Here is a 16,148-nt window from a genome sequence, read left to right as displayed (position 1 = left end):
TAAAATATATATATATATATATATGTGTGTGTATGTGTAAATAATTGCTCCTTTATTGGCCTCAGTTTGACTGTGTCTCAATCCATCGAGCACTGTTTTTAATGCACATTCCCTGGTCGTTGTTCTGTTAAAGCCCAGTCACTCAGGATAAACCTGTCTCTGCGTGTACATCTCCTCCCTAGTCTGTGGATCCTGGTTGTTTCTTTCACTAACTAGGGTCCCTGGTGAAATTCTGACAACTTGCCCAGGTTGGAGGGTCTTTGGGGAAAACTGGAGCTCTGTTCAGACCCCTGAGCATAGATGACTCCTCTCCGCTCCCTCCAAGCCTGAGCCACTGTGGCCTTCAGTTCCTGGTAGGTTCGGGCTGTTTCTATGAGGCCCATAACCTCCCTCTTCCATGATCTCACTGTCAGGGACCAGAAAACCTCAGTCTCTGCCGTTCCTGCTGCATTTATTAGCGAGCGAGTCTTGCTGCCTGTGGTGGAAAACCCAGTGCACACTCAGCTGTCATCCCAACATGTATATTGTTGTTATCGTTTGGTTGCTCAGTCATGTCTGACTCTTTGTGACCCCATGGACTGTGGTCCACAGGGGAGAAAAAAGTCTGTACAATAATGTCCTTGTGCATATTAATACTTCCAGCTTTCCTCTGTTTGTGATTTTTTTAAATATAAAACTGGTTTTTAAAGGCCTCAAGAGTAATTATAACAATTGCTTAAACTGTAGACCAACCAAAGACTTTTGAGAAGTATTTTTTTCATCAGCATTCTTTACCGATGCTGGCACCGGTGGCAGTAAAAAGCAGAGGGCTTTTCTGATCAGTCTGGTTATTGCTTTTAAATTCTCTACAGACAGTATATCCTTTTATCACCCATACCTGATGTGGGCAGCACTCACCACCTTGCTCAGTACACCAGCGGATCCTAACTTTCTCAGATTGCGTATCAGAATCCATCAAACGGTGCGACCCAGGACACGGGGCCAGCTGAAGCCCTGGACCAGGAAGGGCTTTGGGACAGCATTAGGCTGCTGGGCTGGGCCATATTCTTACACTCTGTGCACACAGAGCAAGACCCAACCTGTCCACTGCTCATTTCACCAGGGAAATAATGTCCTTAAACATCTCCTGCCTTTGCAGCTCTTACTCCACACGCTGTGTGACCTTGAGCCGGTCACAGGAGCTCCCTGGGCTCAGGTTCACCCCAACATCCAGGGTCTGTGTTGAGGCTCAGATGCTGTAGGTGGGAAAGCATCTTGCCTGCGTGCGTGTGTGCTAAGCGAGACCCCATGGACTGTAGCCCGCCAGGCTCCTCTGTTCATGGGTTTCTCCAGGCAAGAATACTGGAGTGGGTTGCCATGCCCTCCTCCAGGGGATCTTCCTGACCCAGGGATGGAACCTGCGTCTCCTGCAACTCCTGCTTTGCAGGCAGTCTTTACTACTGAGCCACCAGGGAAGCCCAGGGACGCATCTTACAAACCATGAAGCTCTGCAGAAGGAAGGGGATCTGGCCCTGGTCCTTCCACCCACACCTTGATGTTGCAGCGCGGGGGTTGCAGACTCGAGGCTCTGGGCGCATCCTGGCGGGTTTGTGACCGTGTGCTGTCCTGTCCCCCCAGCTTTCCACGCCGCCAAGTGTGAGAAGCTGCAGCGGGAGAAGGCTGAGTTGGAGCGGCGCTGCGAGGCGGAGGTGCGGAACCTGGGCTGGCAGCAGGAGGCCGAGCTACGGGACCTGGAGCGGCGCCTGCAGCTGCAGTTCGAGACCGAGGTGGCCCGGCTCCAGGAGGAGCACCGCGCGCAGCTACTGCGGATCGGGTGTCAGCACCAGGAGCAGGTGAGTCCGCCCGGCCCGCCCTGCCCTGGGGAGCTGCCGCCTTAGCCCCGAGTCCTGCCACAGGTGAGCTCCCGGTCCCCACCCTCCCACCTCGGTTCTGTCCCCTGTCGCCTCCCCGTCGTCCCCTCTAGCCACTCTGGCCTCCTGTCTTGTCCTCCCAGGCACACTCCCACCTCTGGGTTTTTGTGCTGGGCTGTGCCCACTGCCTGGTAAGCTTCCCTGGTGGCTCAGGCAGATAAAGAGACTGCCTGAAATGCAAGAAGACTTGGGTTGGATCCCTAGGTCGGGAAGATCCCCTGGAGGAGAAAATGGCAACCCACTCCAGTATCCTTACCTGGAGAATCCCGTGGACAGAGGAGCCTGGCGGGCTATAGTCCCTGGGGTTGCAAAGAGTCGGACATGACTGAGCGGCTAAACCAACACACCAGTGCCTGGAATGCTCTCCCTCTAGACATCCTGTGGCTCCCTCTCTCCCTCCCTGGTAGACTTTTCTCACTAGGCCCTTCCTCACCCAGAATTACAGCTCCTTCCCCCACCCCCGCCACACACACTCCTGTCCTCCTCCATGCTGTAGTTTTCCTGGACAGTTATTACTACCTAACGTGTGATAAACTTGACTTTGTACCCTGTTGATCTTCTGCATAGCCCATGAGGGCAGTGGAAATAACAGACACACGTGTATCTAGCACGTGCTGTCGGCGGCGCTCTCCTCCTCCCGCTTTTCATGGACTAACTCATTTAACCCCTATAGTAACCCTACCAGGGAGGGACCATTATTACCCCCATTTTACAGGTGAGAAAACTGAGACCCGGAGGTTAAATACCTTGCTGGAATTCATGCTCATGGAAGAGCCAGGGTTGGACCCAGTCTGAACCCAGGGTCTGTGCCCTCAAGGCCTGAACTAGGGTTTTCTGCTGGATTTACTGCTGAATCTCTGGCTCGGCACTGCCTGCTTGCACAGGGTAGGCCTTCAGTGTGTATTTGCCTGATGAAAGGATTCTTCTCATTAACCTTAGCCTGGCAGTCTTCCCAGAGAGGATCATTCATCCTAGAACAGCCGGGGAAGAATTCCCAGGGAGCCAGTCAGTGTGAAAGCAGGTGGGAGCCAGGCATGCCCATCCCCATAGCCAGCTGCAGGGTCCATTACTGCATTAGCACCAGGGTGAGGTGAGCCCGCTCTGCCTCCATGAAACTCATCTGCGCCTTCCTTTTCTCTTCTTCCTAAGCCCCTAAGGCTCTGATGCCCTAGTGCCCACCTTCTAATTGGTGTATTGTTGTCCGGAGTCTGCTTCGCTATCCCTAAGATCAGCTGGCACTCATGCAGAGCACTCTCCACATCTGAGGCTGGTGCCAAGCGGCCCTTCACAGCCATGAACATTTGGGCTCTATCCCCAGTAGGTGTCCCAGACAGCGACGGTCCCCAGAGGCGTGACAGTCACACGGGAGAACTAGTAGAGCAATAATAAGTACTGCCGTTGGAAAGAGCGGTCTCCGATTTGACAGCCCTTTCATCTAGTCAGCGTCTCAGCATCTTCTGTTCAGCATCCTCCTCCTTTTAGAGGCTTGTGGAAACCAGACACGCCTGCCTTTTGAAGGTGGTGTAGACTTAGAGGCCAGAAGCAGATAGGTTACAGGTAAGGTTACCTGCTAGGCTAAGATTAGAAATGGAACCTCAGCATCTGCCCTTTCAGCTCGCTCTAAGCAGACATTCGCTCAGCTGCCGTCTGTAGTCTTTCCTGCCTATTGACTCCCTGATACAGGTCGGTCCTGGGGCAAATATCAGCTGTCCTGTGTCCTATATCCTGGGGCAGTCAGGCCCAGTTTTACGTGGAGAATATATGTATATCCGTATTCACTGATTTGGGGTCCAAACTTTTGGTTGGTTGAGAAGATGTCAAGAGATGGGAAGAAGGGCAGGAGGGGGTCTCCCAGCAGGAGGAGGAGCCTCTGAACGAAGGCTCTCATGGGGGTGTCATGTGTGGGAACCCACAGAGCCGGGGCCCCTGCTGAATGGAGCCCATCCACCAGCCGAGGGACCCCGGGCAGAAGCTTGCTAAGCTGGGCACATGCAGGGGGGTGTGGTCTCACCTGCCTCTAAGCTGAGACCATAGGCTTTAAAAGATTTCATTTTGTTATTGTTTAATTGCTAAGTTATGTCTGACTCTTTGCGACCTCATGGACTGTAGCCCACCAGGCTCCTCTGTCCGTGGGATTTCCTAGGCAAGAATACTGGAGTGGGTATTCTCCCTTCTCCAGGGGATCTTCCCAGCCCAGGGATCAAACCCACGTCTCCTACACAGGCAGGCAGATTTTTTACTACTAAACCACCAGGGAACCTAAAGATTTCATACTGGGAGAGATTGGAGGCCCTGACTTTTCCACCTCAGGGTGAGTTACATGAGCTACTTAGGTATATTTTAAAAGCTCTGTCTTATGAGGGCTCTGAGTTCTGTCCTTCTGGATCCTTTATAATAGCTAAAGTGATTCATTCATTCATTTATTCATTCAACTATGTGAAGAATAGTTAGTGAATGCCCTGCATACAGAAGGCCTCATGTTACTGCAAAAGATGCCAAGCTTTATAGAATGTGGGCCTGCTTGCTCCATAGCCTCTGATTACAGCTGCTGTGTTCAGGAACTGCGAGTTCGCTTCCAGCTGGGAAAATGTGCGAAAGCTTTATGGTGGAGGTTTCATCTGTATGCTTTGCATTTGAGCAGATCTTTCCTCTAGAAACCCCTGGAGGAGGGCATGACCACCCACTCCAGTAATCCCATGGACAGCCCCTGGTGGGGCTATAGTCCATGGGGTTGCAAAGAGTCAAACACGGCTGAGCAATTTTCACTCGCTTCCTCTAGAAACCCATTGGTTTGGGGACGAGGCCAGGGACGGATGGTTTAAATCTGTGAATTATTCAGACCCCCGAGTCTGCTTCTGTGTTGGGATATTGGCTGTTATCCTGGCCTTCAGCTTCTCTGGCAGGGAGCACACAGCAACCAGGAAGAAGGTGAAATGCCCACCATTTCCAGGTATAGGAGACGCCCGTGTGCTTGGTCCAGGGGGGGACTTGGTGCCTGAGCACAGTGGGATCTGGAGGGAAGGTGTGTGGTTTTGGTGATCTGTGCAGACCCTCCAAATGCAGGTCTTCTTCTTGGGGTGGTCAAATTCGGCGATGCTAACCCACACATCCTGCTGCCTCTGTCCTTCCTGAGCCTTGAAACTCAAGTTCACCGACCCAGCCTCTCCCGGTGCCCCAGTGTCCCGACCGTGCTGGGAGGCTGCTTCTGTTCTGACCCAGGAGTTTTTTTAAAAAACTTGTTTATTTTGCTTTTGTCTGCACAGGGTCTTCGTTGCTTTGTTCAGGCTTTCTCTAATTGCCATGCGCGGGGGCTAGTCTCCGCTGCAGCATGCAGGCGTCTCACTGAGGCGGCTTTCCTTGTGCCAGACCACGGGCTCCAGAGCGTGGGCTCAGCAGTTGTGGCTCATAGGCTTGGTTGCTCCACGGCATGTGGGGTCATCCCGGATCAGGGATGGAACCCATGTTCCCTGTATTGGCAGGTGGATTCTTACCCCTGGGCCACCAGGGGAGCCCCAGACACTGGATTTTCTGAGGCTTCTTTACTCCAGTCCTCCCTTGCTAAGGGAGGCTGACCTCTGATGTCACCACAGGACCGCCCCCCCCAGGAAAATCTAGCTGTCCATTCACCTCGGGAGGCAGAGGCCATGTCTGTGGCCACACGTGGGAATCCCTTGGGGGAGCTGCTGACGAAACACCCCTTCTGTCCACACCTGGAATCAGAGTCGTCAAGTATGGGTCCCCGGGACCCAGAGCTGCAGGTGTCTGGTGTCAGGGGACGAACTGGGCCTCATTCTTTGCCCTGCAGCCTAGTTAGGGCACAAGCAGGGGCATGGCTTGGCCTACTGGTTTTCTTATGTGCCTTTAAAGATACAGTGTGACTCTTATTTTAAAAATCTGATTATAGAGGGGTTTCATCAAATTGGTGCTCATTCTGGAGCACATTAAAAGAAGCGAAATTGCCCAAGCTTCCCCATCTCAAAGCATACAAGGCAGGGTTTTCACTATAAGCACAGATGCTTGTCATGTTTGCTCCAAACGTACTCATCCATGGAGCCTGGTATTTAGTGATCTGACTTGTGACCTTTGACCCCTGCCTCCAAGATCTCCTGATCTGGCCCTGAAGTCCCAGGGCCCCCTGATGTTCTGGATTCTGCATTTTCAGCAGAGATGCCTTTTCAGAGGCGCCTAAGTGTTCATCCTCTGGGTTTACATTGTCTCACATCCAGGACACACTTTCTGCCATTTCCTAAAGAAATGATCCTTTTAGACTCACTGGCAGGCACAGCATCCTCACACTTCATCAGATGTATAGAGGCTTCTCTGGTGGTCGTCTTGCATCCTGACTCTGATTTGTCCCACACAGCAGGCACACAGTCACCATCGGCGGAAACCGCACTTTCTAATCAAAGAGAATGAGGCCCCAAGGGACCCTCCATCTTCCAGTGTGAGAGCCCCACCCATCACAGCACGGGGCCTCCAGATGCTGGGACGTGGCCCAACAGGAAAGATGGGGGCCTCTGTGGACACCTGCCCACCCAGCAGGCGGCAAATGCACCACCCGACAGGGGATATAGTCAGCCAGGGAGCTCGGGCAGGGCTGGCCGTCAGCTCCGAGCTGGTAACAGGGATGCTGTAGCAGGAAGGCGGAGTCAGAAGGATGGCGAGTCGCCTTGGTATCTGGAAAGGAGCGTTGTTCAGAGGGCCCTGGAGAAAAAAGACAGTGGCGGCCCCCTCTGTCTCATCAGATACATGTTGTGGGTAGGGGGCAAATGGGAGTTTAATCTGGTTTTCTTTAATGAGGAGATGTAAAGCCATGCTTCTTCATTCTAAACGGAAGTCTTCTCTAAGTGAATTGGCAAAGCCACCCCTAATTGCATTTTGCAAGAGGCTGGATGGAGTAAGCCCACGGCTCTGTTTTCGACCGTCTAAGAGAAGAGGGTGGCTTCCCAGGCCTTTGCTTTGATGGGACTCAGCTAAACAGCAAGCAGCTGCGGAGACAGCCTGGAGCAGGGAGCAGCTTCTCTGTACGACTGGGACTACTTGCTGGGCGCGGGGACAGATCTCTCTGTGGCAGCTCAGAACTCTGTGCTCCGGGAGGAGGGAGGAGGCTGATCCAGCAGTGGGTATTTATTTTGAGGGGGTGGGCAGAGAATTCCTCAGGATTTTAAAAGGAAAAAAAATGAAGCTTCACCCAGCATAAGTTTGCTGTGGTATGTAATGATTCAGCACCTCTGTCTCTTTTTTGGTGTTGCCAGGTGACTCAGAAGTAAAGAATCTGCGTGCCAATGCAGGAGACACAGATTCAAGCCCTGGGTCAGGAAGATCCCCTGGAGGAGGAAATGGCAATCCACTGCAGTATTCTTACCTAGAAAATTCCATGGACAGAGGAGCCTTCCCAGACTGCAGTCCATGGACTCAACAACGAGTCAGACACAACTAAGCTACTAACACGATGCAAAAAAAAACAAAAACAAAAAAAGACCTTGTGTGTTCCTTGGGTCCACTTATCTGACTCTTTTCCAATGCCTGCCAACCTGGAGGTCTTCTCAGGCTGAGTGCTCAGACAGGCTGCTGCTCCATGTTCTGGAAAGAAGCCAGGAGCCACGGAGGAGAAGCTGTGGGGATTGAAACTGGGACCAGAAAGAGGATGGCCAAAGTGCAAGGCCCCTTCCTCATAGAGGAAACGGCCTTGAAAAACCATCCGCAGGACTAGAAACCCAAATCACTCAAGGCTTCTCTGTCCATGAAATTCTCCAGGCAAGAATACTGAAGTGGGTTTTGCCATGCCTTTCTCCAGGGGATCTTCCCAACCCAGGAATTGAACCTGAGTCTCCTACATTGCAGGCAGATTCTTTACCATCTGAGCCACCAGGGAAGCCCCAGCTCTCGCTGGTTTCCTTCAGAACATTTTGGGCTCTCCTCTTGTTGCATATGGAGGAATTAGGGAATCAGTATTGCATTCCTAGAAGCCCCTCTGAGAGGCTGTAACAGATAGATCATGCCCTTACATCATCCTTAATATACTGGGTGTGGCATTTCATCACCACTGAATCAGAGACCGTGGTTTACCCACCACCCTCGCCAGTCGGGGCAGACCCAGCACCAGGACACAAGGTATTCTTCTGGAACATAGGCCTGGCATCCATCTCTCTTTTCTGGAACCACCCACAGCAATTTGGGTCAGAACCCAATAAATCAGAATCATTCCAAGCACCAGTGAAAGATTTTTCTTTATACTGAGCTGAGTAAAACATCTCCAAACAATGTGTGGGCACTTGTTTTTTATAGACAGCGTGCTATGGGCTTATGGGACATCACCAATGAAGCATAAAGGAAAGCTAGTTCCTTCTTTTTTTTTTTTTTTTAAGCCAGCGATTTATTTTTCCAAGAGACTGAAAGACTTTGGACAACAAGTCCATTAAAAACCTTCATATAAACAGGATTTGGACAATTAAATACTGTAGCAATCAGCCTTTCTGCTGAGTAGATTCATAGCTCTGAGCCTCAAGTAAAATATTATTTAATCAAGAGTGACCAGTAAATAAAAGTGAGTCATCGCATACCAAGTCCATGTTCACGTCATAATGCAGATTTCCTAACACTTGTCAGACTCACTGTTGGTTCTGCCAGTCTGTTTTAGTGGATGAAGGTCTCAATTACCATAGGAGAGAGAAGTCGGGCAAACCTCTCCAAGCAAAGACAAGTCCAGAATGGGAATCAATCCCATTTTAAAATACCATAGTCCTTTGCATTCCCTTTACAAGTGGGCTTCCTTTCTTGTGAAAAGCTCTTCCTCCTAACAAACCAAAGATCAGCCTGTGAATGACCCCCTGAGAAATGAAACCCTCTGAGAAGTAGCTGGACAGTGCTCTGAACTGCACCCCAAGAGCTTCAGGGTCTGGGCATATGTCCCTCCAATGCCAGGTTTTGACACATGAGTATGTCACAAAATGAATCTAGTGGTTTGTAACTAGCGTTTTGAAAAATATAAAGTAACAAAGAATGAACATTTTAAAGCCAGGTGATTGCAGGTAGGAAGGTAAAGTGCTGATCCGTGAAATTTGGTTTCACACATGCACCCATGTACGTGTGTGTGTATAAAACAATGTAAAATGGTGCTTTTACAGTGAGAACTTGGAAAAACATTGTTCTGGTTTGCTATCATAGGGAGAAGTCACCTTATGCAATGATTCCTGTAAGTCATACACTTGAAGTTTAAATAATACCCCAACAACAAATAGAGAAGGAAATGGCACCCCACTCCAATATTCTTGCCTGGAAAATCCCATGGACAGGGGAGCCTGGCAGGCTATAGTCTGTGAGGTTGCAAGAGTCGGACACGACTGAGCGACTAAATCACCACCACCAACAAAAATAACAAAAACAGTGACGGTGGTAGGTGTGTGGTGGGCGGGCGGTGGGGATGAGGGCAGGCGCAGAGGTCAGGAGGGGGAGAATAAAACACCCCGGGCTGGCTGCTTTCCTGGGATTAAGTTCCTGGAGATGTACCTTCAGCCAGAGAAACAGCAGCTTCTCGGGGGCAGCTCCCACAGCCTGGGCAGGGGAGGGCCACTCCACCATCGGAGGGGAGCACGTTCATGGCTGAGGAGCTGGGGTGGTAAGCACACATCTGCCCACTTGCCTTGGGGCTGGTGAGCGGGCTGTTGGGCGCTGGTTGCTGGTCTTGCAGGGGAGGCAGTGGCCGGGCGTTTGAGAGCCTCGTCCGTGGAGTCAGGCAGCCTCAGGCTTTGCCACTGCTGACTCTGCCACTTGCTAGCCCTTGGGCAGAACGCTTCAGACCTCTCTAAGCCCCAGTTTCCTCATCTGGAAAATGGGCATGAAGATATTGACTTTATTGCTGTGGGGGTTGAGTGGAGGATCAGGCAGCTGGGTACATCTTGGTTCCCTCCAGCTACCTTGCCTGCTGTAGGTCCCACCTGCTGCTGGGGGGCAGGACGGACCGTCTGGTGGGGGAGGACCCTCTTCCTTATTACCTGGTGGAAGGGGCAGGAATGGAGGCCCAGAGCAGTGAGGAGGTGGCTTAGGCGGCCCCCCACCTCCAGCCGGGAGCTACTTCCTCCTGCATGAACAGCAGACCTGCCACAGTGACTTCCCTTTGGCATTCCCGCACCGGCTCCAGGGTTCCCACGTCACCACCAGATCTTGTCTCCTGCCTCAGTGCAAGGCTGGAGAAGGCGGCCACCACCTCAGCAGAGCGTCCCTCCCTAGACGTCGGGCCATGGACCCTTCCCTTCATTCAACTCCACCTCTGTCCTCCAGGCAGCGGGGCGTCGCAGCCTCGGGCCCCAGCTCTCTGAGTAACCAGAGCTGTGATCTCCTGCAGGTGGAGGACATCACCGCCAGCCATGAGGCTGCGCTCCTAGAGATGGAGAACAGCCACACGCTCACCCTTGCGATCCTGCAGGATGACCACGAGCACAAGGTCCAAGGTAGCTGACCTTGGGTGTGTGTGTGAGTGTGAGTGTGAGTGTGCACCCGCTTCTGCTGCAGACACAAGGGGCCTCCCTTCACCTCACCCTCCTCTATCCTTTCTTCCTTCCTCTTCGTCCTGGTATGTCCTTTGTGTTGCTTCTTGTGTGAAGAAAACACCAAAATCCAGGGCGTGGGTAACTTCTTTCCTCTGAAGCTGATCCTCTGAACCCTGAAGTCTAGACTCCCCAAGGAGCCATGGTCCTACCCCAGGGTGTGGGGCAGCAGGTCTGGGGTACAGCCTCAACTTGTTAAAGCTCGAAGGTGATTCCAATGGGCGGCCAAGCTTGAGAACCACCGTTTTCAAGCAGGTGTAGAAATCCTGGGCCTTGTCTTGTGTGGTGGCCTCTGATGAGGCCTGGCTGTCTACACTGGGCACTGAGACCACATTCACCATGGGCAAAATGGACTCTCGGGATCTTACTTTTTGACGTTTTTTTTGTAACTTTGAATTGTCTGTGGGTACCTAGGATTTTATTGGGTTGGCCAGAAAGTTCCTTTGGGTATTTCCTTACAATGTCACAGAAAAACCCAAACCCTTTTTTGGCCAACCCAGTAAGTCGGTCGTAACAACAGTAACAGTGTTTGGGAAGTAGAGCTGAGATTTTTGACTCTGTGAAAGAAGCTTTTTACACATTCACATCTGTATATATTACTATCTAATTTTTTTTTTTTCAGTTTCCCCTCTCCTCACTTTTTTCTCTCCCCAGTCAGCTGGTTGCTAAATTAGATGGAAAATAATTAACGTAAGAATAGATTAATACATTTTTTTATGCCAGAATTTTTTAATGTGTAATTTTTGTAGTTGCAAAGGCCTCTGTTAACAATATAAAACCAAAATACAGTAATAAAAAGGCTGATACATTCAACTAAATAAAAGTTGTCATAAAAATATAAACAACTTCAAAAGGCAAACTACAAGTAGAAAATATTTTCTGCATCTATACAGCAAAAGACAAATTCTCTTAATATATCAGTTCAGTCGCTCAGTCATGTCCGACTCTGCGACCCCATGGACTGTAACACGCCAGGCCTCCCTGTCCATCACCAGCTCCTGGGGTTTACTCAAACTCATGTCCATTGAGTCAGTGATGCCATCCAGCCATCTCATCCTCTGTAGTCCCCTTCTCCTCCCTCCTTCAATCTTTCCCAGCATCAAGGTCTTTTCAAATGAGTCAGTTCTTCACATCAGGTGGCCAAATGGGAGGGGGGTTCAGAATGGGGAACACATGTACACCCATGGCTGATTCATGTCAGTGTATGGGAAAAACCACTACAATATTGTAAAGTAATTAGCCTCCCATTAAAATAAATTAATTTAAAAAATTAAAGATGCTTGCTTCTTGGAAGAAAAGTTATGACCAACCTAAATAGCATATTAAAAAGCAGAGACATTACTTTACCAACAAAGGTCCATCTAGTCAAAGCTATGGTTTTTCCAGCAGTCATGTATGGATGTGAGAGTTGGACTATAAAGAAACTTGCGCGCCGAAGAATTGATGTTTTTGAACTGTGGTGTTGAAGACTCTTGAGAGTCCCTTGGACTGCAAGGAGATCCAACTAGTCCATCCTAAAGGAAATCAGTCCTGAATATTCATTGGAAGGACTGATGCTGAATATTAATACATTTTAAGAATCGGAGAATCAGAGTTTTAAAATCATTTTTTAAATGTTCTTTGTCAATAACAAGGCACACTGTGTAGCAGTCTGTATTCATGTGGTCGCCCCCTCAAGCTCTAGCCCCACCACCTCTGGGAACTCTTGGTGTGTGGAAGAGTCCGAGCTGGAGGCAAGGAGAGGACAGGAGAGGAATTTCCTGACAACAAATTTACTGTATTACCTGTGTCCCAAGAGCACGTCTCATGCTTAGAGTACCAGTTCCCATCCTTGGATGAACATTGGAACCACCTGTTTTTTGGTGTTTGTTTTTTTTAATACCAATGTGTAGGTCCCATTACAGACGTTCCAATTCAGTTGCTCTGGGGATGAAGCCCAGACATCAGGGTTTTTTTTTTTTTAAGCTTCCAAGGTGATTCTAATATGTAGAGCATGTTGTTAAGTATGAGATGGAGTGCCATGACCTCGGAATAATGAAGTACATCATGGGTACATAGATAGTTGCCTGTCTCCAGGATAGACGCTGACTTTAATTTGGTGGTGAGGTACTGGGATCTCCTGAAAATGTCCTAAAGCTCATCACCGTGCTGTAGGAAAATGGTCTCAGAAGAGGGGACAGGAATGGAAATGTTACATTGAGCATTGCCTTTTGTTTGTGGATTTTCATGTAAACAGACCTGGTAGATTTTTCTGATTAATGAAGTCTCACCTAGACACCACATCCAGGGCCTTTGAATTATATATAAAGTGCAGACATTGCAGGCATATGTAAGGGTAACTAAAATATTCATTATTATGGGTGATGCTCTCAGTGGCTATTAACAGTAGTCATTTAGACAGAGGCATGTAGACCAGAAGGCCACATGGTTTTATGGCAATGAACTAACCATAAATTTTTCTTTTTTTCCCTCCAAATGTAAACTTCAGCTCTAACAACTGGATTTCTTAGAGAGCTTCACCATCATTAAAAGATCTGGGTCAACGGGAACCACAGAATTTTTCCTAATTGCAGCTCATGCCAGCCAGGAAGATAATTATTAGTCTCCAGTCCTCTCCTATGCTAAGCATATGATACAGGCTGATTAATGAGACCTTTCTTCCCTTCAGTTATAACAGGAAAACAAATTGCTTCTGTAGCTAGAATGAGACGGGCTTCATCCAGCTAATAAGACCATTCCCATCTGGAGAAAAATAGAATCCATTTGCTTAATAATTCTTACATGACATCTCTTCTGCCTAACTTGCAAATTACTACTGGAATGACACTTTTCACAGAATAAAATTGTTCCAAACACTCCAAGAGGATTCCATCCAGTGAGTCCTTCATTCTGCCTGAATGTCTCAACGTTGACTCTCTGCTCAAGAAAACCCTAGCAATCTGTGGTTTCCAGAGTGTGGTCCAGAGCCCAGCAAGGTGACCTTGCAAACTCCGCACTGGTCCCATTCACGTGTCCATTCTCCAGCAAGCCCACACGCTGCTCTCCTCGGAAGGCTCCCTCCTTCAACCTGAAATTGCTGCTTTGTAATGGAAAGGAAAAGTGATCCTGGGAGGGAAGAAAGTGGAGATTTAACGTTAATCACTCACTGGTTTCACCATCGGGGAGAGTTGGGAAATCAATGAGTGTTGTGAGTGGAGAAGCTGATTCGGCTAGGGTGGTGGTCGAGCTGCGTGTAAAGGGAGTGTGTGTGTAGGCGGCTCTGCTTGCTTCCCTCCTTCCTGTCTTTCCTCTCACTCTTTCTTCTTTTTCCCTCCTATCTTCTCTCCCTCTCTCCTAAACAACATCACATACAATTTCAAACTAATGGACGTATCTCTTTTGGCTTAAGTCTGCTATATACTGACGTCCGCTAGTTACTTGTCACCCAGTCTTCATCTGGCAAAAGAATCTTGTTTGATCCCTTTTCCAGAGAAAGATCAGCTTAACACTTTGATGTCTCCTCTGTAGAACTGATATCGACCCACGAGCTTGAAAAGAAAGAATTGGAAGAAAACTTTGAAAAGCTGCGGCTGTCATTACAGGTTAGTATTTCCTAACTCTGACTTCAAGGTAATGGCAGCAGATACTTCTTTCTGACAGTTCTTCCTGTCTGCAGGCATTTATGTGGCACCTGCTGTGTACTGGATCCTGCACTAAGCAGTGGAATATGGGGGATAAATAAGACCTAACTCCCTGCCCTTAAGGAGTTTTCTGTCTGCTCAGAGCTCATCCTTGCACAGAATGGATAATACCGTGGGTGCCACGGACTGCTCCCCACCTGTGATGGTCAGAGCCATGTTTAGGGGAGGGGGAGGACTGGGGGCAGAGTATTCTAGGCAGGGGGAATGGGGTAAGAAGAGTCACGCAGGGTAGAAGACACAGCAGATGCTCTGGAATTGTTAAAGCAACTTCCATACCCTGGAGACAAAAGCTTCTTGCTCTGGGGCATCCCACTTCCAACCTACACAAAGCATGGGTCTCGGGTGCCAGGGGTGCTACCTGGCTTCCTTCTGGCCTCGAGGGGAGACTGACAGGCCTCTCAGATCACTTGCCTGCCTCTCCCTCCGGCCTGCCAGAGATGCCCCCCGCCGCCACCCCCCTAACCCCCTGGCCAACTTCTTCTGTGAAGAGCTGTTGACCGTCCCCGCTCAGGTCTAGGGAAGGGCTGTCGGAGAAGCCATGGGGAGGTTGGTGGCCCTGCCTCCGTTGGCAGCTGTGGGTGTCCCAGTCCTAGAAAGGTTACCTTTGAAATATTAGGGATGCTCACATTTGGTGGTTTGGAAGGCAAAGACCATAACTCAAATAGAAAGGTGGGAATTTTGCTTTTTGGATGGCTCTTTGGCTCAGACGGTAAAGCGTCTGTCTACAGTGTGGGAGACCCGGGTTTGATCCCTGGGTTGGGAAGATCCCCTGGAGAAGGAAATGGCAATCCACTCCAGGACTATTGCCTGGACAGAGGAGCCTGATCGGCTACAGGCCATGGGGTGGCAGAGTTGGACACAACTGAGCGACTTTACTTTCTTTCTTTTCCCCAGGCAGTGTTTCTTGCACAGTGTCTGCCCTGCCAAGCAGAGAATCTAGGATTATGGAGTATCACACTATTGAGTGGACTTTGCAAAAATATTTAAATGGGAAGCTGCTTGCTGCATGCCCACCCGCAATCCATGGATCCATCAGTGGGCCTGCATATGCCCCCCCATACCCCTCATGTGGCTTATCCTTGGCAGGTTAACCCCAAACTGCCTTGTGTACCCTACATTCCACACTGTGCTAAGTCACTGCAGTTGTGTCTGACTCTTTGTGACCCCATGAACTGTAGCCTGCCAGACTCCTCTATCCACGGGACTCTCCAGGCAAGAATACTGGAGTGGGTGGCCTTGTCCTCCTCCAGGGGATCTTCCCCACCCAGGGATTGAACCCATGTCTCTTACATCTCCTGGATTAGCAGGTAGGTTCTTTACCACTAGCGCCACCTGGGAGGCCACTCCACACCACCCAGATACATTACCCTAAGGAACACAGACCAGGAACGTAACAGCCGTACTGTAACGTATGAAAAGCCCACAATAGTCCAAAACCAAAAGAAAGGAGAGTTTTGCTTCATCGGTGAGTCTTCACTTTGCCATTGACGTCGTGCAGTCATGAACCGTGCACGTTTTAGTGGTGACTCACCAGCAGAATCCATTTGAACTGGAGACTTTCAGGTACAAGGTGGGTGCAGTTGCTTAAACCAATTTCCTTGGGCTGCTGGCTACTAGAAAACAGGTTTGGGATAAAAGATTTGAGTTTGGGGCTTAAATCCCACTGTATCTCCTCTTAATAGATTTTGAATCATGGGCAGTTACATAAACTGTAAACATTAGCTTACTCATCTGTAAAATGGGGATAATACCAGTTCCTTCCTCAAGATATGAGCAGCTTAAGGGAGATAAATGTGTGTCAATGAAGAAAACTAATCAATAGTCAATCTAAGAAAGAAATGGAGAATTTTATTCAAGCCAACCTGAGGATGAGAACCCAGGAGACAATCTTCATGTGGAATACAATCATAAATACTGGCTGAATACTGTTCAGCCATGAAAAGGAGTAAATTTTGCCATTTGCAGCAACATGGATGGACGTGAAGGGTGTTATGCTAAAAGCAAAATAAGTC

At 49.4% G+C, this 16,148-nt stretch overlaps 1 protein-coding gene across 2 annotated transcripts in view; it reads left to right on the top strand.

The window, feature by feature from the left end:
- The window catches only part of MTUS2 (microtubule associated scaffold protein 2), a 368,115-nt gene that overhangs the window by 342,848 nt on the left and 9,119 nt on the right, over positions 1-16,148 (top strand). For both annotated transcript variants that reach the window (XM_069601648.1, XM_069601649.1), the window contains 3 exons: positions 1,618-1,832; positions 10,255-10,360; positions 13,964-14,037. In XM_069601648.1, the coding sequence (XP_069457749.1) occupies positions 1,618-1,832; positions 10,255-10,360; positions 13,964-14,037 (395 nt within the window). The remainder of the gene's footprint in view (positions 1-1,617; positions 1,833-10,254; positions 10,361-13,963; positions 14,038-16,148) is intronic.

The sequence above is a fragment of the Ovis canadensis genome, chromosome 10, assembly GCF_042477335.2.
Source record: "Ovis canadensis isolate MfBH-ARS-UI-01 breed Bighorn chromosome 10, ARS-UI_OviCan_v2, whole genome shotgun sequence".
Lineage (NCBI taxonomy): Eukaryota > Metazoa > Chordata > Mammalia > Artiodactyla > Bovidae > Ovis > Ovis canadensis.
Note: the sequence above shows the minus strand (reverse complement) of the source record. Positions and strands in the feature narration are given on the sequence as shown.